Source organism: Onychostruthus taczanowskii, unplaced genomic scaffold (assembly GCF_017590055.1).
Source record: "Onychostruthus taczanowskii isolate IOZ18803 unplaced genomic scaffold, ASM1759005v1 scaffold2, whole genome shotgun sequence".
NCBI classification, from domain to species: domain Eukaryota; kingdom Metazoa; phylum Chordata; class Aves; order Passeriformes; family Passeridae; genus Onychostruthus; species Onychostruthus taczanowskii.
Genome location: NW_024499239.1, coordinates 18,292,296 through 18,315,969, shown reverse-complemented (window position 1 = coordinate 18,315,969; position 23,674 = coordinate 18,292,296). Strand labels below are relative to the sequence as shown.

At 37.7% G+C, this 23,674-nt stretch overlaps 1 protein-coding gene across 1 annotated transcript in view; it reads left to right on the top strand.

Annotated features, from left to right (window-relative positions):
* Positions 1-23,674, top strand: part of JAKMIP1 (janus kinase and microtubule interacting protein 1) — an 81,801-nt gene that overhangs the window by 46,155 nt on the left and 11,972 nt on the right. The window contains exons 12-19 of the mRNA XM_041402593.1: positions 1,620-1,682; positions 2,844-2,942; positions 5,916-6,017; positions 8,827-8,880; positions 9,824-9,889; positions 12,224-12,292; positions 15,428-15,505; positions 17,076-17,279. Coding sequence (XP_041258527.1) covers positions 1,620-1,682; positions 2,844-2,942; positions 5,916-6,017; positions 8,827-8,880; positions 9,824-9,889; positions 12,224-12,292; positions 15,428-15,505; positions 17,076-17,279 — 735 coding nt within the window. The remainder of the gene's footprint in view (positions 1-1,619; positions 1,683-2,843; positions 2,943-5,915; positions 6,018-8,826; positions 8,881-9,823; positions 9,890-12,223; positions 12,293-15,427; positions 15,506-17,075; positions 17,280-23,674) is intronic.

Sequence of the window (23,674 nt, the reverse complement as noted above, 5' to 3'; positions counted from 1 at the left end):
AATCTAAAAGTATTGGAGTATGCAGTGTGCCAGATGGATGAATGCTCCACTGTCTCAGTGATCTGATGTGTAAATACAATTCTGCTGGAGTTCAGGTTTCCTCAGAAAGTGTGGCTGGACTCCATCAAGAAAGGTGCAGAAATTTATTACTGGTAGAGCAGATTGATCTGTTTTTTCTACTTGTGTGAAATGAAGCAGTTGAAGCTGCAGTCTGATATAGCTGTTGAACCTGACCATGTGGGTATGTTTACCATATCCACATCCATATCCATATCCATGCTTTGAGATGTCCACCCTATATCTGTGCATGCAACTCTTCATTGCTTGACCTTAGTAAAATGCTAGTTAAATACTAAACTACAAACCAGATTTTATTTTCAACGTTTCTTTCACTTGCCTCAAAAATTCTTGACAAGTGTAATGCCTTTCAGTACTCATTTTAGTATGGTACTCTTATAACACCACAGCCATTAAGAGCTTGTTTATCACATGAAATGCATTTTTGTGCATGAGTGGAAAAAGGTAGAGAGAACAGTACAACATGAGATTATTGTAGCAGACAGTAAGTAGAAAAAAAATGTTTTCAAAAATGCTAATTAGACTCAATGTAATACCATAATATTTTAGATTGACATTTCAAGGATATTTGAGGGGCTGGGATATCCAGATTTTATTGATTCCTTATGCAACTTCAGTGTGCAAATATCTTTCTGAAAAAGAATTTATTGTCCTTAATACTTTAGTAAATGCATTTAAATTTTAAATAAATCATCCCTTGAAGCGAGAAGATAATTTGATCTAGAGTTAGTATGGGATATTAAGTGTTGGATATTGTTTTAATAAACCTTTTAGAGCAGCATAAGCAAGGTTATGTAAATAGATTTCTCTGTAGGAAAAACAAGAGCAAATTTTGCTGTTATAATCCATTAAAACAATGTCCAGCAATGGCTGGCCATGAGTTTTTGTAGCTTGGCTCTTTAAAGGGATATTTGATGAGGCCTTTTGAGGCCATGGGAAAATCTAAAAGGAAAGATGTGTTTTGGAACAGGTGATTAATTGGAAAGAGTTTCCAAATGTATACAATGTCTTGCATCACTTCCCTTTCTCCACAGCCTTGAATTTCTTGTCACAAACACTGTGTATTAGCCAGATTCTCAGATTTTTAGCAGAGGGTGATTACCTTGATATTGCTGAACTTCTTTTTGGTCATTTGGGGTAGTAAGCATTTTCATCCCTTTCTCCCTTTGTATTTGTATTGCATTACTTAAAATGGGATGATTTTGTAAAAAAGTTTCCAAACCTTTGCAATGGAAAGCAGTAGTTTTGAGTTCAGCTGAGTAAATAAATGTTTTAAAAATGACATAAAGCATATAACTATGGTAACCCACAATTGCGACATGTAAAGAATTTAAAGTGCATGCTAGCTGAAACATACTAGGAAACAAAAGACTGCTACAGGAGGGAACTTTTATTTTCACTGTAGTATAAAATGCTGTACAGCCTTGAAACATTTATGATGGCTTTATTTTTCACTGTGTGACCATTTTGTGCTTGTCTGAAATCTGATTAGTGTAGGCATTCATTTGTCTTCTTTAACAAAACATGTATTTTCCTCACAGGATTCAAAATGGGTAGAAGAAAAGCAGCTGTTAATTAGAACAAATCAGGAGTTGCTAGAGAAGGTATGTGGGAATATTTTCAACATTGCTGCCCTTTATTGTAGAAGAAATTGAATGCACTAAGTACTATAAAATCAGCATGAAATTGCTTTATTTCTCACCAGAAACAGAAACTTAAAAGTCTCTGATTGAAGTACCAACATGCTTTTATATTCTTCAGAAATCACAGCTGATTTTATTGTGGAATAACATGGATAGCCACCAGAAAGGCCCAAGCTGGCTGAGGTTTCTAGTGTCAAACAAAACACACGGTTACACAAAGATTATTATTTCCTGACCACTAACAAAACTGCCTGCTCCCTTCAAAATTTTTATAGCTTTTCCACACAATAATAATGCTGATTGATTTAAGGGTTATTATATTAACTGTCTGAGATACTCAGAGCTGAGCATCTGCATTGTTCTTAGTTGATAGTGGTGGGAAAGTTGGCTAATCAGCTCAGGAAGACAAAGAACTGATTTTGTTAATTATTAGCTTAATATTAATATAATACAAGTAAGATAACCAAATAAAATATCATGATTAAAAGAAGCTACAGACAGGTTTAATTTACTTGGACACTTAAATGGGCACTATAAATGTTAAAGTGCATTATGACAGATGCTATACTTCTATGTAGTTTTGTACAAAGAAAAAGATCACCCAGTTAAACTAGACAGCAGACCAAAGCTATTAGTTGGCATAATTAATAGCCAGTATTGAATTTCTGTTTTGTCATTGTTAGTACCCCCAGGCAAAATTCTGGCAAATTAAAAAGTAGTCATTAAAACTACACCCTTATTGTCTTTCATATACTGTAAAAAAATTAGATGTCTAATTAGGCAAAGACAATGAGAACAGTCTACCCAAATGTTAATGTAATTCAGTTTTTAATTTGCTGTATTTTAAAAGAAAACTTCTACTGCTTAACTTATTTAGATACAATATTCATATCACTTATGCTACTTCCAGATTATTACTCTAAGAGAACATTGACCATTTTCTGCTGACAGCTCTCAGAAATACTTTCTGATATGATCTTACTTTTTATCTACATGACACAGCCTGATGTGTAATGAAAAATGGAAATAATTAACAGTTTTGTCTAAACCCCTGGCTTGTACCTCTGTGCAGGATCTTTTCTAGTGCTTACAGTGTGTTCCCATGTTGTGTTTGTCTCACAGATTTACCGAATGGAACAAGAAGAACATCAGCTGAAGAATGAGATGCAAGATGCAAAAGACCAGAATGAGCTGTTAGAATTCAGAGTGCTAGAGCTTGAAGTAAGAGATTCTCTCTGTTGCAAACTCTCAAATGGAGCAGAAATTATGTTTGAACCCAAGCTGAAATTCCTGTAAAGATTACTGATGTCTGGTGCATGTTTAAGGGAAGTCACTTAGGTATCTATTTTTTAAATGTTGTATCTTGGGAGAATGAAATTGATGCCACTGCCTTAATATGTTTTGGAGAGAATGCTCACTAATGTTTATAAAGATGTAATATAGCTAATATAAATTGCATATAGTTTGGTTTTCATCTAATAAAATATTTTGTTTTGCAATATTTTGCCTTTTTTATTTGTTTCATTTCCATAACTCCTCCTTTCCTGCATGTAAAATCACTTGGTATGTATTCTACAGCCTTGGCTGGCATTGATTAAATTAACACACCTTCTCACATCTTGCATGCAGTGATCTGATGAAAGATCTGACATGTCCATCACATCAATGTAGAATTGCTTTAAATTTCATGGATTTAATGTCGACAACATTCATGTGAAGTAAATTTATCTTAAAAAGAACACATTTTGATAGCAGATTCCAAAGAATTCCTCTTACCTTAAATCCATTTTCTCATGGTTTAAAGTGGTCATGGACTGGAGATAATTGGCTTTAATCAATGAACATGAAAAAACCCCAAACCTCTGGCAATGCCAAAGAAAAGTGGTAAAGCAGAAATATAACTTCTGTGTGTTAAACTAGTATGTTGCCTGTACCAAAAAAACGCCATACTTTGCATAAATGAAATAAGCCAAATTATTTTGTTAGCACTGAACATGTAGCCTGTGATGACAACTGAAAGCAATGGTTCTCATCCCCTCACAAACTGGGCTCATGTTGAATTTAGCACTGCAGTGTCTGTGTGTGATGCACAGTTGTCACATGGTTGTATTGCCTGATGACACATTGTTCAGTTTCAAAGATCACCAGCATTCTTAACACTGCTTAGAATAAACTCTCTGACAAACCTGTCATTGTCACTCCTCCATTTTTACCACCCAGCACGTTTCACCAAAAATCTCAGCATGTGTAACTTCTCTGATAAAGATGAAAATGTCATGTCTTCCCGTTATGTGGACCTTCTTTTTGTCTGACATTTCTTAATCTTTTTTTCATCCTTTATCAACCATATGTTTTGATGTCGTAGCCCATTATATTCAAAATTATGAATTTAGGTTACTAGAATTTCAGTAGATGTTCAGAAAAATATATATGCATTCTAATACATATCTTTATATTTTATGAAAGGATTGTAAAGAAAAATAGAGAACAATTTAGCATTTCAATTGGCCATTGCACTAGAAATTGCTTCCTAAAGTATGGGTGTTCTTAGAAGAAAAACTGTCCAAAAGAGATTTCTTAAGGAACGAACAAATATTCTTCAACAGATCCTTCATGAATGTATTTTTCACATAGAAGAATCACATCAAAAACAGCTCAGTATGTCATGTAAGATTTTGTCATGTGCCAAAGCTTGGAAAAATTCTTTCACAGAATAACAATGGAAGTATTTTTGTGTGATTGCAAGAAAAGATTTTTTCTTTAGTAGACAAGCATGTAGACACCAATGTGACAATGGAATGCTTTTGAAAAACCACCAGTTCTTCTGGTAATCAGGACAGAACTTTTTAGCACAGTTATTTCAGATGAAAATTAGGTAAAGTATAAAACACAATCATTTATTTATCAATTAAAGCAAGTTTAGGTGAGATGAATGCAATAGCAACTGATGAATTTTTTACAAGATCTAAAATCGTAACTGAATTTGGATAAGAATTAAAGTTCTGGTTTTGGTTTACAACAGTTAAGACATTATTTAAGCCCATTTCAGAATTAGACTGTTGATGTAAATATTATTTTTCAAAAACCAAAGAGGGGGGAAATCACATAGACTACAGAGATTTTTCTCTCTACACAGTAGTTTCAAATTAGGTTTAACCTAATTAATGAACAAGATTTGCCATGCTTTGTAACTGGTTTAAGTGAATGGATGTAGCCTGCCTGCCATATCAATTAAAGCAACTCGTTTGTGATTTAGAAAATGGAGTAATACATGGATGGTCATAGGAACTGAAGTGTTTGTAGTAGTGGTCTCTCTGAGAAAATGAAGCTCATGTTGCCAAAGCATCCCCTTGCAACATGGAGATGAAATCTGGTGTTTCTTGCTCATGTTCTTGTGGCCAGAGAATTCAGAGTAAGACCCCATGCCTTGGCTGCCCAGAGCCTTCAGTCCAGTCATTTTTCACAAGCACAAGTTTTATTTAGACAGAAGTTGCTTGTTTGTTATATCTGCCTTCTGAAGAAATAATAGGTTGGTAATTTTAAGAAAGGCATGGAAGTCATGTTGATGGACCAGTTAAGTTTTAGATATTCTAAATATCTTTAGATAGATAAGAATTTATATTTTTTTGTCACAAAGAACATCTTAACTGTAGAATAGTGCTGCCTTTCAACATACTCTAGTATCTTGGCTTTTGGAGTGAATGAGGATTTTAAATGCTGTGATAGGAAGATAGACTGTAGAAAAAACAGGGACCAAACACACAGGTTTAATTCTAGTGAGAAAATATTCAATAATACTATTTCATGATGGAGTTTAAATTTTTTTTCTGCAGATTTTTCTTTCTAATTTTTTTTATTGTTCCATGAAAGAAAACAGTAATTAAATAAGGTTATAATCAACATAAAAACCTGCAGAGTATTTCAGGGCTTCAGTCAATTAGGGCCAGTGTTGCAAGGGTTCTGCAGCTGGGAGTGTCACATTGCAGAAACTGTGTGCATGGAATCAGCTGGCAGCTAACACAATATTTGTATTTAGCCAAAATTCTTCAACTATGGTAAAAGTAAGAGGAAATAGAATAGATCTGGAATGAGAGTAGGAATCTGCCTTTTAATGTACAAGTATGTTTTGTAAAAGTGGGGAATAAATGTTAATGTATATTCACAAATGTTATTTTTAAACAAATCTTTCCTCAGGAGAGAGAGCGAAGGTCACCAGCATTTAATCTTCATATAACCACCTTCCCTGAAAACAATGGAAGTGCACTTCAACTGTTCTGCCATCAGGAAGGAATAAAGGTATATGCAGAGAAACACTAGAAACAGTTGGATGGCTGAACCTTTCTTGAATGACCAGTCTAATATCCAAACAAACCTCTGACACTTACCAGGGAAGAAAATGCAAGAGAAAAAAATTCAGTAGGAAAAGATATTTTTAACTGGGAAAACAGTTTGTAAGAATATGATCTGCTTATGTCAGGAGTTCCTCAGTGAAACTGAAGGCTGGTCAATCAAGAAAATTTACATTTAGTCTAGGGAAGAATCTTGATGTTAATGTGATTCCTTGTCAGGCTTGCCCAGTCCATGGTTCATGATATTAAATGTCTTCATCTGAGTTCAGAAAAACGACATTCAGACCTTATTTTACACCCAGTTTAGTGAAGGCTTTTTATTTGTTAAATGAATATGCTTACGTTATTTGCCAAGGCCAGGGCCTTGAAGCATGAGGTGCCTGGCCCAGAACTCATTCAGATTGGTGGAACTCTTTTAGATCAAGATCAAGGTAGACATCAGGATCTTCCTTGATTACCTTCTGATATAAGGAAGGAAGAATTACTCTTTTCACTCCTGTTTCCCCATGAACAGTCTATTTCTGCAACTTGATTTGCATGCTGGTTCACTTAAGATTGAATTCAGATTTGTGTTGTCAATAATGTTACACTGCAGGGCTGGGTAACTTTTCTACAAGTAACTAAAGCACAATCTCAGTGTCGCTCACTAGTGATTTATGGTTGAATTTTTAGTTGTGTTTACAAGTCCTCTTACAGGAGGCTTGTTGCTGTTCAGTGCTTTAATGAGCACAGCGTGATCTCTAGAGGAAATAAACAGAAATTGTCCCTGCATATTTTTAGGAAGTTGAGTAGTCTGAGAGAAAAGAGTTAAAATCTGCTTCTTACCTACAGATTTGGTTGGATTCTCATCTCCCAAAGCCCACAGAGTCATCAGTTAGCATATCACCTACAAATAGAGCCAGACCCACTTTTAGCTTACCTGTTGTTCTAATCTGCATGTAGGCTGTAGCAGTGTACCAGAATCCATAATCCCTTTTTTCCATTGTCATCTGTGATATGCTTTAACAGGTGCATTCTTTTCAATCTGCCTTTCAGTTTGCTTACCTGGAAGGTGGGGCAGTCACCTAAAATGGGCAGACTGAAATAGTTGACCTTTTTACCTCAGTGCTTTTAAAAATTATTAGCCATCAGTAGCAATGTAGATTACAGAATGATGCAAAATCTGATTTGGTTTCTTATTCCTCCTCTGCATCAGATGGAAATAAATTATTAGAATAATTATTTCTGGCTCAATAGATGCAAGTAAATTCCATTCTTCACTAGTGTAACTCATTGACTAAAGAAGTTCCTGTTTAGGCTTGTCAATGCTCATTGTAATCAATAGTTTTGTTTTTAACATCCTTCCAAACACAAGTGTATCAGGATCTGCACCATTCCAGAGTTAGTGATGTGTACAGTTAAATAGCTCATGTAGCATTTGGGAACACCCCTGAAGTTTTTGGGAAGAGATTGAGGGGATGACTGAAGATAGAAAAACTTGAAAACTGCACATGGCCCTGTGGCATGCTGGCCTTTTCTAAGTGCTGAGTATGAGTAGAACTTGAGGGTGGCAGCATTTAACATTTTTTAGGCTCTTTTGCTTTATATATGTGTATTAAGCATTTTAGACTAACATGGACTGGGCTATTCCCATGCTCTCAAGGCTTCCTGCCTTCAAACAGCATGGCTGCATGCAGGCTGTCAGTGGAAATGATCCCTGGTCCACGTTAACTTCCAGACAGTTCCATGACCCTTTCCAACAACTTTTTAGACTTTAAATAGCGTTCTGGGGCCTAGGAATGGATCCTGGCACAATGTTAAATACAGACATCATGTGAATCAGGGAAAGGTTCTTCACCCTGGGGGTGGTTGGGCACTGGAACAGCTCCCCAGAGAAGTGGTCACAAGCACCAGCCTGACAGAGTGGAAAAAGTGTTTGGACAATGCTCTCAGGCACATGGTGTGACTCCTGGGGATGATGATGTGTAGAGCCAGGAGTTGGACTCAGTGATCTTGATGCATCTCTTCCAGCTCAGCATATTCTGTGATTATGTGATTCCGTGAATTTTTCCTCTCTTTTCTGAATCAGAGGAGTGGTTTTCTTTATTTCAGTGGCTGAGCCTTAATAAGGATGGGTTGTTAAGTTCATTATCTGGGAGCTGAGTGGCAGAGAAATGTGGCTTTCTAATCAGAAAGATGATTATGAGCTGATAAGCTGTTTGGAGGAGGATGTTCAGCCCACTGTGCACATTCCCTTCTGCCACTGTAAGGCTGATTTGAAACTCTGTGGTTTTGTTTAACGAAGAAAATAAAAAGCAAACCACCAAGCAAATTCTGAACAATTTCTTTCTTAGCAATTACTTGTTCATACTCTCTGTCCTTGTAACTTCTGTAGCTTCATGTGGTTGATGTTCCACTTGATACAAACAAACAAAAAAAAGTCTTTTAAGCCCTTTCTCTTTACATCTTTTAAACCTGTTTATCAGTTTTGATCTTTCCTCTACACACATTAGCAGGATGAAAAGTGTGAACGATACAGGAACATTCTGCCCTCATGTGCAGACATTCAGGTTGCTTGTTATAATTCACAGTGACTTTTGGTTTTGTCTTAAAGTACCAGTAATTACTTTTGTAATTGTGATGCAAAACTATGTTTCACTTATTTACATTTAAAGTCTTTTCACACACAGAAAAGAATAAAGGGTACATAAAATATAGCATATAAAAACTGTTTCTGACCTACTTCATAAAAAATAAGTGTCAAACATCTTTTTCAGGACGTGAATATATCTGAACTTATGAAGAAGCTAGATATTCTTGGAGATAATGGGGTAACATTTTTTACTTTTACATGTATCTCCAGTTTCATGGTTAATTTAAAGCATTTGTTTTCCACAGCAGATACTAACATCCAAGACAGTGCACAGGGTGATTTTTTTATGTCTGTGTTTGTATGAAGAACATAAATGCTTAGGAATGGCTTTTACAACATGAAAATTTTTAGTTAAAATGATGGTAGCGAAAGGAGTATTTTTTTAAGGTAGGATTTGGTCTTGGCCAAATGATACATTAAACAGGCACTGTAACAGGCAAAGTGAAAAGATGCAAAACAAGTCAAAGCCAGACCAAGTTGTGAATTACCCCTCTTGAGTAGTAATAGTAGCACATTCTGCTGTGAAGGCTGTCACTGCCAGGAGTGGATTTTTCTGGGAGAAGGCAAGGAAAACTTTCTCCCCTTTTCCCTCTTTATTGCTAAATACAGTATAAAATCTCATTTGGGGCACAAACATCCAGGGAGCTGAGTCCAGTTTATAGCTAGATTTAACAGATTGAGGTATTTTTAATACTAGTTTTAAGTTCTAGATTTGCATGTTATGTTGCAAGTCCTGTGGAGGTTTCTATGGCACTTACTCTTTGCATTGTTTTCTTTAATTGGAAGTCTGAAGTGCATGAAGGTGAGATTCACTTGCTGCAAGGCTTAGTCCAGTGAACTGGCAAAAACGGGAAAAAAATTGCAAAATCCCTGACTGAAACCACTTAATTTTTGTTGAGTGATCTGTTGAAAAAATGTTGTGAGGCTGGTGTGCTGAAATAGAGTGAAACTAAGCACCCTTGGTTTAATTTTCAGTACTTTCAGTCATGGGATCCTTTTGGTCATGTCTATAATCCTAAATGTTATAATTGATTTACTTTTTGAAGTATGGTTAAAACTTACTGCTTGTGTTAAAGGATGAATTTTTAATCCAATTTAAAATGCATCTTTTTGTATTTTAGAATTTGAGAAATGAAGAGCAGGTTGCAATAATCCAAGCTGGGACTGTGCTTTCCCTCTGTGAAAAGGTAGAATTCAGTAAATATTTTTCTCTGCTAAAAAATGCTGTGTCTTCTAAGATACCTCATAACATTGCCAGGGAAGCATGGCTTTTCTGTTCAGGTCATCTGGATTGGAGCATGTATTCATTCTTACATGAATGTTGGGATTGTGATGTCTTGAGGTAAAGCCAAACTTAAGAAAGAAACCCAGTTTAAAAATAAAAACATATTTTGGAGATACTCCCTTAGCATAAAGTACTAAAAATCCACTTAACACAAGAGACTCCATTCCCAGAAGTGCTGGTGTCCTTAGTGCTCTGGGAGCAGTTGTAAGGTGCCCATGGTCCTTTTGGGCTCATTTCTTTCTGTGGGTGACTGAAAAAGCTCACAGTAGTCAGTGGTCCTTTCCTCTGTAAATCAGTGGACATAGAGAAAAAGTAGTTTGCACAAGACAATCAGGTCACTCATTTCTGTATGGCTAGTTTTTTACTTCCAGACAATATAATCTGTATATGAAAGGGGTGACATTTAGAACTAAGAAGGACTTGCATATTTCTCTGAAGAAGCTCTCTGCATCCTTTTCATGTTTCCATGAAATCTTTCCTGATGTATTGTTGAAATTCAGAATCAGATATTTTAAATTAAAATTTGAGCAGTTTTAATAATTGCTTTAATTGATATAATTTTGATAATCTACTTATCTAAATGCCATAAAGTAAATAATCTACATTAGGTAATTTAATAATCATTCATTTAAATGAGTAATTGCTATAAGCAAAATAAAAATGGGGAAGAGGGCTAAAATCCTTATGGTTTTTCACTGGGCTGTGGCATTAAAAGAGAAGGAATTTTAGCACTTCACAACCAAAAAATGAAAGGAGAAGAACCCCACTATAAAAGGCTAAGATGCAGACTCCCAAAAATACTTTGTGTCTCCTGTGCCCCTTGGTTTGTGAAAGGCATAGAATGTTCAGAATCAACATTCAGTTTTGCATATAATTTGCATACCTTAAAAAAAATTAGACCTCTAATTTTTGCAAATAGCCCTTCACTTGATTGAGGGTAGCTGTGAGAGGTGCTCAGGATTTTCCATTTCCACTGGTTTGAAAGGTTCAGGATCCTCAAATATCCATGGTGAGGCTTTCCTTAGGAATATTTTCAGCTTGTCACCTTCAAAATGAAGAAAACAAACATGGTGAAAATAGAATCTCTGGGGAATATGGCGTTCCTGTTGATTTTTTTCCTGTAGGAAGATGACCTGCTAAGCAGATAAAACAAATTTCCATTTTTCCATCAGTCTCTTAAATAGTGGAAGGTTCAAAATGAAGCAATGAATTCACATTTCATAAGTTGTAAACTTATGTTTGAAATTTCTTATGTAAATCTTGGGGAATAAAGCTAATATGTCATTAATTCCTTTGAGTCTGAGGCCTAATGAATTCACCAAAACACTAAATTAAAGGAGTTGATGTGCAAAGGTTACCAAAAGACTTAAAGCAGATATGAGTAGCCCCGTGTTAGTAAACAAGGCAGTTGAGGAGCAATAATTATCAGTGGCAAATCTGCTCTCTGTAAGTTAGTCATGGGTCCTTATTGAAGACTAGTGGGGAAATGAAATTAAATAATTCAGAACTGACCATTCCATCCATTCCAATAAACTTAAATGGAAATATTAACAAATTCCTGATGAGAATTAGTAATTGAGCAAGAGCCTTGTATCCATGCATTTATCTATTACAATGTGTAATTTTTACCTTTGGAATGCAATTGCTGTTCTTCGTTCTGATTATTTTGAATGTCACCACAATGGTAAGGGATTCGTAGTAGCAACTACAAGAGCTTCCGTCTGTCTGTCTGTTTTATTTTTCCCTCTACATGACCCATGTTTCACAAGTGAGCCTTTTACCACAAAGAGTGTAGCAAACTGTGCAGAATTAAGTGTTGAGTTTCTCACCTTGACTTTTGTTTAAATTGCCCTCTGGAAAAATGACGGACTGGAGGCCTGAAGTGAGATGAGGGTTTCACAAATCAGGCCAACAAGCATTTGAGTAAAAAACAATCAGGTTGATTTTGCCTTCTTGACCCAAGTCTATTTTGTTTCTTGAACTTTACAGGGAAAAACCCCATTTAATTTTCTGTTGGAAAGCAACCTCCAGTTGTTTAGTCTTTAGTGTGTCTCTGCAGTTCTCCATTCTGCCTGTGCTCTCACAACCTGTTTATTCATGTGTGTCTCCAGAGTAAATACATAGCATGGGAGGCATATATGCCTGGAAGTGCTGGCAACAAACTTGAAAAATGTTTGGTAGAACCTTTTTAAAAATCTCTGTTAATTTTCTATTTTTTCTCTTCACACTGCTGTAGTGGTTGAAGCAGATAGAGGGGACAGAAGCTGCACTGACACAGAAGATGTTAGACCTGGAGAATGAGAAGGTAAGAAACAAAAGCTAAAAATTCATTTAGCTAAAACTCACATCAAGGGATTGTGCATATATTTCATCCCAGGCAGGTTTGCTGCCTTTCTCTGCTTGACAGAAACGGCGTCATGGTAAAATAGGCAAGTGGTTTCTAGAACAATCTATTGCTTGTATTCTTTGGGGTGAGACAGAACTTCCAAATCTTTATAGAACAGAAATAGCAAAGATATATATGAATTAGGGCACAAAGGCATAACTGGAGAGCACATTAACCAAACAGTGTGAAACTGTCTCTGTGCTTTCTTTGTATATTAATTTGTCAGGCAGCAGCATCATCATTTTAATGTTGGGGTCACACTAGTAGAATTAGCAAGGGTATTTCTTTGCTCTCTGGTTCTCAGCTTCTGGACAAGCTGTCAAGAACTCTTACTCCAGATGACCTTTCTTGCCCCACAGCCTTCATGCCTAAAGACAGAATGTTTTCTCAAAAAGCAGTTCTGTCTTGAAGAACAAACTGACCTTATTTTTCCATATGTTGAACAGTTTTAGAAGGAGTGTTTGGCTTTATTGGTTTACCATGCATGCTGTGCTTCACATCCTCAAATGGTGTTCCAAACACTGATTAATCCTCACCACACCTTTTACAGGTAGATAAATAAGCAGCATTGCATTCATCCTAAAGAATGGGACAATGAGACAGGGAGGTTAAGTGATTTGCCCAGGGCCACTGAAGAAGTGTGTGTTTGAGCCACAAACAAAAATATAAGTTCTGAGACTGTGTTCTCTGTTGAATGTAACCTGTCATACTGACTGTACTTTAACACAGATAAGATACTTTCCACATTTAGTATTTCTTTATTTTTAAGTCTTGTTATGGAAAAATACAAAGGCTTGAGGAAGGGAAAGTGGCCACAAATACTAGAGTCTTTTGTAGAGAAAATTTGAAAAAATAGGGGGTTTATAACTTGATATATTATCTTTCCCCTTATTATCTGTGATGTTTTCAAGTCTTACCATGGAAAGCCCTTGCATCTCTTTGTTTAGCTCACCAATCTGAGAATCTGCATCCCTAATGATTGAATCAATGAGTTGAGAAATTATATTCTAGCATGATACTTTTAGAAGGACTGAGCACTGGTGTAGTTATCCTTGAAACCCTGTTAAGGGTTTGAGGTCCTATTATTGTTTCCTTCCCTCCTGCTTTCTGTGGGCAGCCTTTGCTATCCCTTTTGAGAAGTAACATGATCAGAGCAGCTGCATTGCTATTCTGGGGCCTGGTGGAAGCTCTGACCCATTTTATAATCTCAGACTAGTGAATCTACCTCTGTGGTGTCAGACACTTGCAAGACAGTCAGGACCAGGCCTGTCCTTTGCTGTGCACTCCCAGTGCATGGTGGAGTTTCATCCTGTACAACAGCCTTGCAGTTGCTGTAATTCACCCCTGTCAGAAAATGAGCCACCTGGGTAGCCATGGTGGCATGCAGTTGCATAAACGTGGTGTCTAATACAGTATCACATTGTCCAGAGTTCTGAACTCAGAGTTCTGGAGATGCCCACAAAGGGCTGAAAAATATGTCCTACAGGACTTGTTGGAGGCCCTTTCCCTTCAGGACCAGGAGCATATTTAGAATATGCTGGAGCAGAAGATTCTAAAATGGCTACCATGGCAATAGATGGCCATCTGTTCCCAACCAAATTCCAGCCCCAAGACCAAGGTCTGAGTTAAACTTTGGGTTTGCCTTGAATATTAATTAATAGGTAATTAAAAGAACTCCAAGTTTACAAAATAAATTAATAGTGAATATATACTTCTTATACAGAGAACTAATAGCACCTTATTCCTCTGAATCCCCTAATACTGGTCTTATGTTGCTACTGTCACCAGTTCTACACTGGCAACTGACAGAAGAGTTGTCAGAAGTCCACATATATGTCTGATAGCAAAATTTGGCCAAGTAAGTGACTTTGAGGCAATCCCATATCCTGTAAAACTAATCAGAGCAACAATATTTTAAATTTTTATTATTAGTAAAAGCTGCAATTAGTGATCTTAAGAACCCTATGTATTTAATTCAGCATTTATTCTATATGTGGAGGAAATGCAAAAGTTTGTTGATTAGAAAAAAGAATGATATAAAATATTAAATTCAGTCAAATGGCTTTTCTGCTTTTTGTTCTACTACTAATTCTTTTGATGCTTTGAAAGAAAAGCTAATAAAATGAAGTAACTCTTTTGGTGTTCTACTTACTGTCATCAAACCTGGTCTAGGGGAAGGTGTCCCTGCCCATGGCAGGGGGTTGGATCAAAATTATCTTTGAGGTCCCTTCCAACCCAAACCATTATATGATTCTATGATTCAAAACACTCTAAAGGCAACCATTTGAATGTCCACAACTTGCTTGAAACATCATGTTTCGGATACTGAGTTCCACTGCAACCCCAGTCTGTGGGGCTTATATATAATAGCTGTGAAAGTTGAGGAGTTTGATTTTTAAGAACAAAAGTGAACAATCCCTGTAAATCATAGGTATCTTGAAAACTTCTTCAGCTCTTCAGCTACTCACTCAACCTCTCTGGGCATCACTTCACCTCTTTCAATTTGGCCTCCTGCCTGTACAAGCTGAGGACCGAGATGTTACTTCAGCTTCAGTGACAGGTCACGGGACGGTGCAGCAGAATGCAGCTGTGGCCCTGCATGCTCGGGTTTCCTCCCTAGAAGAACACATTAGACAACAGCAATTAGGGCTTGCCCCATGATTTCCTTAAGGGTAATAATTCCATGGGATATTTGCATAAAGTGCCCTCTCTTGTGTTTCTCTTTTCCCTCCCTTGGCCCTGTGTAAGGTACAGCTATTGGACCACATGCACGTACATCCCCGCTCACCTTTTGCTGCCCTTCTCTAGGATCCAGGCAGGTTGTACACTGGTGTAGAGGTCAATGCTTTCTAGGTACAGCTTGTTAATATGATACACAGATTTGAAGTGCTAATATCATAAATTTGATATTCCAGATCTTAGGATGAACGTGGTCATTTGCTGTGGGTTTTCTTTTGCTTTCAAGTAGAAAGCTTGCATAAAAATGATGGCATTTATGATTCTTCATGAAGTAGGATGAAGAACAAACACTCCCTTGTTTTTATTATTGCTCAGGACCTGTTCAGTAAACAGAAGGGTTATTTAGAGGAAGAACTCGACTACAGGAAGCAAGCTCTGGACCAGGCATACATGGTAGGAAAAGAAAGTCATTAAATTTTTTGCTTGAACAGATCTGATAAAATGCAGGGTTTGTTTGTTGGGTTTTTTTTTTCTTTTAATTATACAAAGGACTCTTTTTTACTTTATATCTTTTTTTTTTTCCTGCCAGACTAGAAATCAACTATTTCTTAAACAAAAGTTTAGGAAATGGATTATAGTACTTACAAGTGTAACATTTTTGCGTTGCATTTTTTATTCTATGATATACAAACATCTTGTTGGTACATCTGGAAGCTGGTTTATGTATGAAAAAAACCCCATGACTGATAAAATACACCAGAAATTACTTAAGAACTTTTCCAGTATTTCTTTTCCTGAAGCATTTGTAAGTATTACTGCTGCTAACCTATCCTAAATCAGGAATGCCTGTTCTTCCTATGCGATTCCTTCCTGTGCGATCCTATCCAACCTTACCCTTCCTCATTTTCAAAAGGGAAACTGCAACCTTGCCTTTTCTCAGGCTAAACAACAATCAGGAATTGGTAAAACTACACATGCAACATTGCTAATAGTGAGACTTTGGAAATCAAAATATAATGTCCTGAAGCACTATTTATACACTGTAAATGTTTCTTATGTGGAAAATGTTTTCAGAGAAGAAGCAAGGTCTAGTGCTCAGAGCAGATAACAGAGATAAAAGCAAGCAGGCACTATTTCTAGCACTGTGACCTTGGGCAAGCCATTTAACCTCTCTGTGCAGCTGTTTATGCATCACTAATATGGATGGAATTACCTACCTCACAAAGGTGTTATGAGGGCCAAAGGGACGTGGTCAGATGCTCTTGATCCAAATATTGTTAGTCTGGATGTTGGGTTTTGATAGCATCATGCTAACCCCACTAATCAAGGAAACACTGCCAGGATTCCTTCCTTTCCTCTTGGGAGTACAATTCTCCACATGAATCTGAAGTTCTCCTGTGTTGTGCGCTTTGCAAAGTACTGCAGTTTTGGTCAGTGCATGAGAATCATGTTAGGAATCTGGCAGACAGCAAGAGATGGATGAGGGATTAGTGCATACAAGTGTTCCTTCCTTCATTGCTTATGGCAACTTGGAGCTAAGCCAGTGACATAGACTGTGAGCCATGGCTATCAGGTCACTAGGACAACAGAGAGGTAGAGTGAGATTTCTGTTCACAGATTTTCCTGTGGTCTTTTTATTTTATAGGATGGCTTAACAATTCAGCTGCAGTTGAAGGAAATCTGTTAGTTTACGTTAAATTTCTAATGTTCATCATCAGGATTTGGAGTTTTAGCAGTTACTGAATGCAGACCTATCTTCTGAATCTTTCTTAAGTAGAAGAACCAATGATTTGCTAGAACAGGACCCATCTCCCAGGTGTCAACCCGTGCCAGGAGGCTGCCTGCACTCTGTGTGGAATGCTCCTCACTGCTCACGCTTGCTGCTTTCTGTCTACCTGTCTGTGTCCATCCTGCCCTCCCGCCTCGGCCTCCGCTTGCTAGCCTTCTCCTCTAGCTCTTGGTGGGTCGTTTGCTTGCTGGATTCAAACGTCAGCCTGTCTGTGTGTGATTTGGGTTGCATTAGAAAATCCAGGAGCTGGAAGCCACGCTGTATAATGCCCTGCAGCAGGACCCAGGCAGGCGGGCGAGCGAATCGCTGACGGAAGCGCAGCGGGAGGATTTGCGGGCGGCGGTGGAGAAGGTGCGGCGGCAGATCCTGAGGCAGAGCCGTGAGTTTGACAGCCAGATCTTGCACGAGAGGATGGAGCTGCTGCAGCAGGCCCAGCAGGTAATCCCGGTTCTCTCTCCACCCCCTTGGTGTTGGTGTTACCTCTGTGGTTGCCGCCACTGCCCGTACGACAGCATCGCTTCACCCTCACCTCGTGGAGTTCTGTTCAGTCTGGTCTTTGTACAGCTCCCGTGCCAAGGAGCCGTGTGGTGTCAGGGCCTGGTTGTGCTGGGCATGGTGCACACACAGAACAAGTCACTGTCTCACCACAAGGTGCTGTTGCACAACCTTTCATGCGTGAGCAACCACACAGTCTTCCACAGGACTCCAGTGGGAGCTTGGTGCAAGTTTAAGGCCTAAAGTAGAAGAAGTCAGAACGGAAGGTTGTTAGAGTGTAGCAGTCTGAAAGGAGTAAAGGCAGAAACAGTAGTTACAGGAATCCAAGTTTTTTTATTTTTGCCCCCTTTTTATTTATTTTAGCTATTTATGAACTCTTTAAAATAAAATAAATAAAAAATCTCAGAAAATCTTTTAAGAGGCCATGTACAAATTTTCACTCCTTTAAATTCTTTCAGAAAAGCCTTGTCTGTCCAAACTGCTTCCTGAAGCACAATTACTGACAACTTAAATTTAGCAAGGTCCTGGCCTATAGAAGTGTGGTAATTATTTAGTACAGGTAGCATTGCTAGTGTTTTGTGCAAATATTCAGTGAAAGAAGAGAGCTGCATGTCTCAGGGTGTTAATTAATTACTACAGCAGAAATAATTGTTTCCAAGGATTTTGGTTCTCCTTTATAGAAGACTCTGGAAGTTGTAGGCAGATGTCCTAGATCTTGAGGACTGCTTGGCTACTTTCTGTGCAAGTCTGAAATCACATATTGTAAATGCCAAAATGTGCTATATAGATGTGTCCAGAACAATGTTATTTCAGGTGCTGATTGGGGTGCTGGGGCAAGAACTGCCTTTAGTTTAGTCCAAGCCTCTCTCTGTTCAGGTTGGCTTCGTAGATGAATATAGATGAAACTGATGTAATGTGACCCTGCACTGTTGTGATCACCTCCTGTCATCCTGCAGTGGTGGGAAGTGCTTACAGTGGCAGTGCTAGACCTGAGCTCTGAGTTCCAAGAAGTTTCCTCTCTCAACTCCTTGACTCTGTTGTGTTGGTTTGGAATGTGTAACACTGAGAGCAGGAGATGAACTTGTTTAATGGGTTGTCACCTAGTTTTAGTCATCAGCAATAGCGCACAGAAAGCTGAAGAAGGTAGGTACCAGCTCCCACTAAAAGTGTCAGAAAGAGTAGGGTAAATATATTAAATTGGGTAAATAAGGATGGAGCCAGAAGATATTAGTTTAATGTTATTAGTGTAGCAGAAAATTAGTGAGAATGGAGTTTTTAGTTAGTCTCTTAGGCAGTCCAATTTCCTAGCCAGACTGTTGGTGTTTTATTCAAAACAGTAACACTGCTTTTCAGTTGGGTAAATATTGTTTGTCGATGATATTTAATGGGTATGAATGACATTGTGTGTTGAGTAATGCCTCTACACCTAAATAATTGTTGATTTCAGATTTTAACATCAGACTAGATAATAGTTTAGTCCTTTGCTTTCACCAGGAACAAGGTTTGACACATTTTGTGTCCCTTGTTAGAGTATATTTTTGGAGTACCTGGGCAGAGCTCATGCAATAATGGCAAATAGAAAGGAAAAAATGGGAATAGACTGTAAAGCGAAACAGTTGTCCCAGAGGACTCAAAATCCATATTTTATGTATATCTGGGGTTTAATTTAGATTTTGTTCTAATTTGTTCCATTGCCTGCTTGCTATCAATTAGAGCACTTTATGTGCACATCTGGAGCACATCTTCTGTTAGTCCAGTTCATGTATTCCCAGATTGCTTCACAACATAAGGCTAAATATGATGAGTGCATAGGAAAACAAAAATGCCAGCATACACATAGCTTCATTAGCCATGGATGTTTATGTACCTGTCTCCAGATCCATTTTATAGGATGTCATTAGAGTTTCGTGTTGTGCCCATCTCATTAGACATGCTAATGTTACAGCCTTGCAGGATATGTTAAACTGAATTCCACTCCTTAACAAGCATCTAAGTATTTTAGTCATCTATTTTTAACACACACACACATGCCCTCCCCCCACCCCCACATTCCCTATTAAGCAGGAAAAACAAAGGCAAAGATGCTAGTTAATTTGCCTGGGCTATTGGAGGGCTAATTCTCACAGGATTACTTTCATCTCACTAGCAAATGACAGAAGCTGAATTTACACAAATGAAACCCCACTTCAGCTGAGAGAATCCTAATGAATGGATGAGGCTGCACTAAGTAAAGTACATCTCTGATAAGTACCCTCCTTTCCTCATGTATTTATATGTCCAGGAAAAATTTTGCTGACATTGTGACATCAGCAAGCACCCACTGCACTTTTTCTGGCAAAACAGTTGTCTAGACATGGCCAGATTTTACAGTCTGCAGTGCCTCTACAGTATGTGCAACACTTCTTCCTCTGCTAAACTGGAGGTTACAGAGAATGACAGGACAACATGACGGACTTGCAAGGCTTAAGACAGAGTCTCCTTGTTGCAAACACTGTCAAACTTTTCTCTGAAACAGAAACCATGTACTAAAGACTTCTATGAAACTTTGGAAGTTCAATCACTTCAGAAGGCCTGTTACTTTGCTTTCATTACCTTCTGGTCTGCCTGATACAAGGGCTTCAAAAGAACAACTCTGCTTATCTGGCAGGCTGGCAACAGTCTTCTCTGAGCCAGTTTCTGTGTTCAAGGAGATTTGGTGATGAAGAAAGAGTTCCCTCCTTCTGCCTATAAATGCTCCTTGACCACACATGCAGGGTGCAGAACTGGGAGGGCATGTGGTGAAAGCTATAGGTTGGTGTGCAAGGTTTCATTATAGATTAATTGCTTCATGCAGGGACTTTGAGGACTTAGCGTGTGAGGTGCTGGTTTCACAGAGCTGGTAAATGCCCTTCCTGGGAAATGACTGTCTGAGAGGGACAGGGATGGGCATAAGGAAATAGGCAAATGGCTGCCCAGGTGTGAGCCTGTGCTGCTTTATGTGTTCTTCTTTGTCCAGATGTAAAGCTTGAGTTCTTGGCCACCGGGTATTGACTTAATTCCAGTGAAATAAAATATCTTAGAAAGTTAGGCTCTGGATTACATTGGTAGGTCTGTTCTTCTTGGGCATGATAGCCCCACATTATTACTGTTCATTAGTATATAAATGGAACCATTCATGTATACCCATTGTGCATTAAGGAAACCAGGCCTCTGTGGAGCTAAATTAGACAGACTGTGTGATTAGATCTGCTTGCTAAGGCACACAACACTTTTATTAAACCCAGAGTGCAACATGCAGGTCTGGGGGACAGATCCTCAGCTGAAATATGTTGGCAGTACTCCCTCTAAGTCAGAGAGGGTGCTCTGATTTACACCATCCTCTCTGTTAGGAGGAGGTAAAACATGTTAATTAAAAATCTGCCATGAGCAGCTTGTGATATTTGCTTCCAGCAATAGGGCATGTGCGGATGTTGCCATCAGAAAAGTTTCATTGTGCTACACTGCTATTACAACCTTTTGGAAATCAATGTCTGGTTTATTTTTAGCAGGGCTTCATTTAAAAGTAACATTTGTGCTATAGTCAGTGCAGTGGAATGACTTTACTGCTTTTTGGAAAATATGAAGGTCATTACTAGCAAGTTCTGTTAAGAAGGGTAATTTTTTATGCATATACTTTGAATCATTTCTAGAGGGAGAGAAAAATGTGTTGTGTAGCTATAAAATCCATCTCTGAGAGGATACTTTAAACAGAGCAATACAACATGTATCTGAAGTAGGGATATTATCTTCCTAATTAAGCAAAGTGGAAAAAAAAAAACATAAACAAAAACCCCCCCAAAAAAAACAGCAGCAGCCCAAAAAATCCCAGTACAGAAAATCCACATAACATCATGGTTAGTTCACCTTATAAATATATTGTAATCGTCTTGTCTTCTAAAACTAGTAACTTTTTAAATGTCAAATTATGCTTTATATAAATCAAAATAATTAAAACCCAAAATATATTCCTGTTGGTTACATAAAATATATATAATATTATAAAATATATTCCTGTTTACTGGAGCTGCTTCTGGAGTAACTGGGGAAAGTCAGCAGAAGCAGGTTTTAAACTAGGATAGATTTATTCAAATTACACTCTTGGCAGTATTCAAACATGAAGAAAATGCATAATAGAAATGTAATTCATTCTGATTTCATCTGAAGTTATTTTAAATCCAAAGAGAAGATAGAAAATCCTTGAAAGGTATCAGACTGACACACAGTTCCAAAAATGGCTGCTGCCAATCAGAAGGTATATGAAAGACAGATTTTATTAATGTTGTCCAGTAATTTCCTAGAGCTTATCTTTGTATAAAATTGTTAGAAAAAAGGAAGATAAAAGATAGGTTAGTTCATTGTGTCATCAAAAAGTGTGATTTTTTCCCCCTAAGTTGTACTAATCTGAGTGTGTTTTCTTTTAACTTGAGTTAGAATATTCTTGGGTGAAGCTCAGTTTTACAGAAGAAAAGAAATCATTACTTTAGTTCTAGACCTGAATATAAGACATATGTGAACTGCTGAACTCATCCAATTCCAGCTTTAAATAGTTGAATATAGCTGTAAAAATTTTAACTATGTTTTCATTAAATTAGGGCATTTACTCCTGTGACCAGATTATTCAAAAGTAAGAAGAGCAGAAATGACCACTTTATTTGTATGTTTTACTAGAAGGAGGCAAATCTTTAGGACAGAGCAGGTACTGACCTCCAAGTGCCATTCCATAGAGGAGGATTCACTGCTGCTGTGGTGCCTCGGGCACTGCTTCTCATGGACACCGAGGAAAAGTCAGAAGCACCAATGTCCTTTTTCACCCTGAAATGTCAAAATATCACTTGAAATTGAGAAACAACAAACTAATTTTCTTCACTAAATTCCTTAGTTTTTTTCCTGACCAGCAGTTTTTTCTGAAGGCACAGATCTTCTGGCTTAAAGGCCAAACTAAGCTATGGCAAATGCCATTGTTCCACGAGTTCTTCCTGCTCTCCTCTATATGGACAACTTTTCCAAGCTGGGAAAGCAGTTTGTTTACAAATCTCTAGGGTTGGATGTCACCATATCTACAGGACCATATTGACTCAGCCATTTGTAACAGATATTTGTTTGGGGGTGGTGGTGGGGGTGTTGGTGTTTATTTCTTACCCAAGGAGAATTATTAAGGTTTATTAATATTATCCCCCCACTTTTGGGGAGGGAGAGAGGGAGAGAGAGGATTCTGTGCTCAGTGTACCTCATTGATAGGCACAAGGAGGTGTTGTCTTAAATCTGTCTTTTCTGGCACAGTGCTTTGTGAAAGAGAGGACAAGTTAAAGACATGCCATGTTGCCTTGTGCCAGAGCCTGGCTTGGTCAAAAACTCACAGCTGTGTCACACAATTTACAAATTAGGTGGAAGTATTACTATGAACCTTACTATAATAATAACTGGGGAGGCTCAGATAATTTTTCCTCCAAATCTACCTATATTTAATGGGTTAAGGTGCTAGCTGTTTGCATACAATATGAAGAGGTATACATAGGGTAACCACTGATTTTTCTTTTTTTTTTTTCCTTTAGTATTAATGGTCTGTAGTATGTTGTTTAAAATGTAATAGATTACTGCTGATAATGTGATTTTTATATTCATGAATCGCTATTAAAAGCATCTGATATACCACAGCTGTATAACTGTCATCAATATTCATCAAGCACATCATGACTAGGCTAATCTTGGTTGACCTGTGGTATTGATTTGTCATGCAGGAGTGAGCATGGAGTCTTTCAGCACATTATTGCTGCTATAATGACAATATCACAATAAACTTCTGTAATTTCCCACAGCTGACATGCATGGCAGATGAGGGTTAACTTTAGTCATTTCTGTATGTTCATCTTACAATGTTTCCCTCTGTATGTTTTCTTCATACAGTCTTCAACTGTGCCTGCTTTGCTTGTTGCTCTAGTGATGCTACTTGTCTGAATAAGTGGTGATAGCAAGACTGCTGTACCTAAAAAAATACATCTGAAAGGTCTGCTCTCTTCGTCCTAAACAATGTCTGATTGAGGTTCTATTCAAAGTAAGAGCAACTGTGTGCCTTGCAATAATATTAGTACCAAGAAAACTCTTATCTGAAATTTAAATGCTGAAATCCTCTCATCTGAAATCCTGAATACCCTGATTCTTAGGAACAGCCAGTGGGAGCTGAGCAAAGGCAAGGCTAAAAGAGAAAGTATGTGAAGATTGTTACAGAAGTTAATATAGAAATGTATTTTCATATGCCCAATTACCTACATGGGCATTTGTTATTTAAATATCTGAATGTAAAATTATCTTTATGATAAATT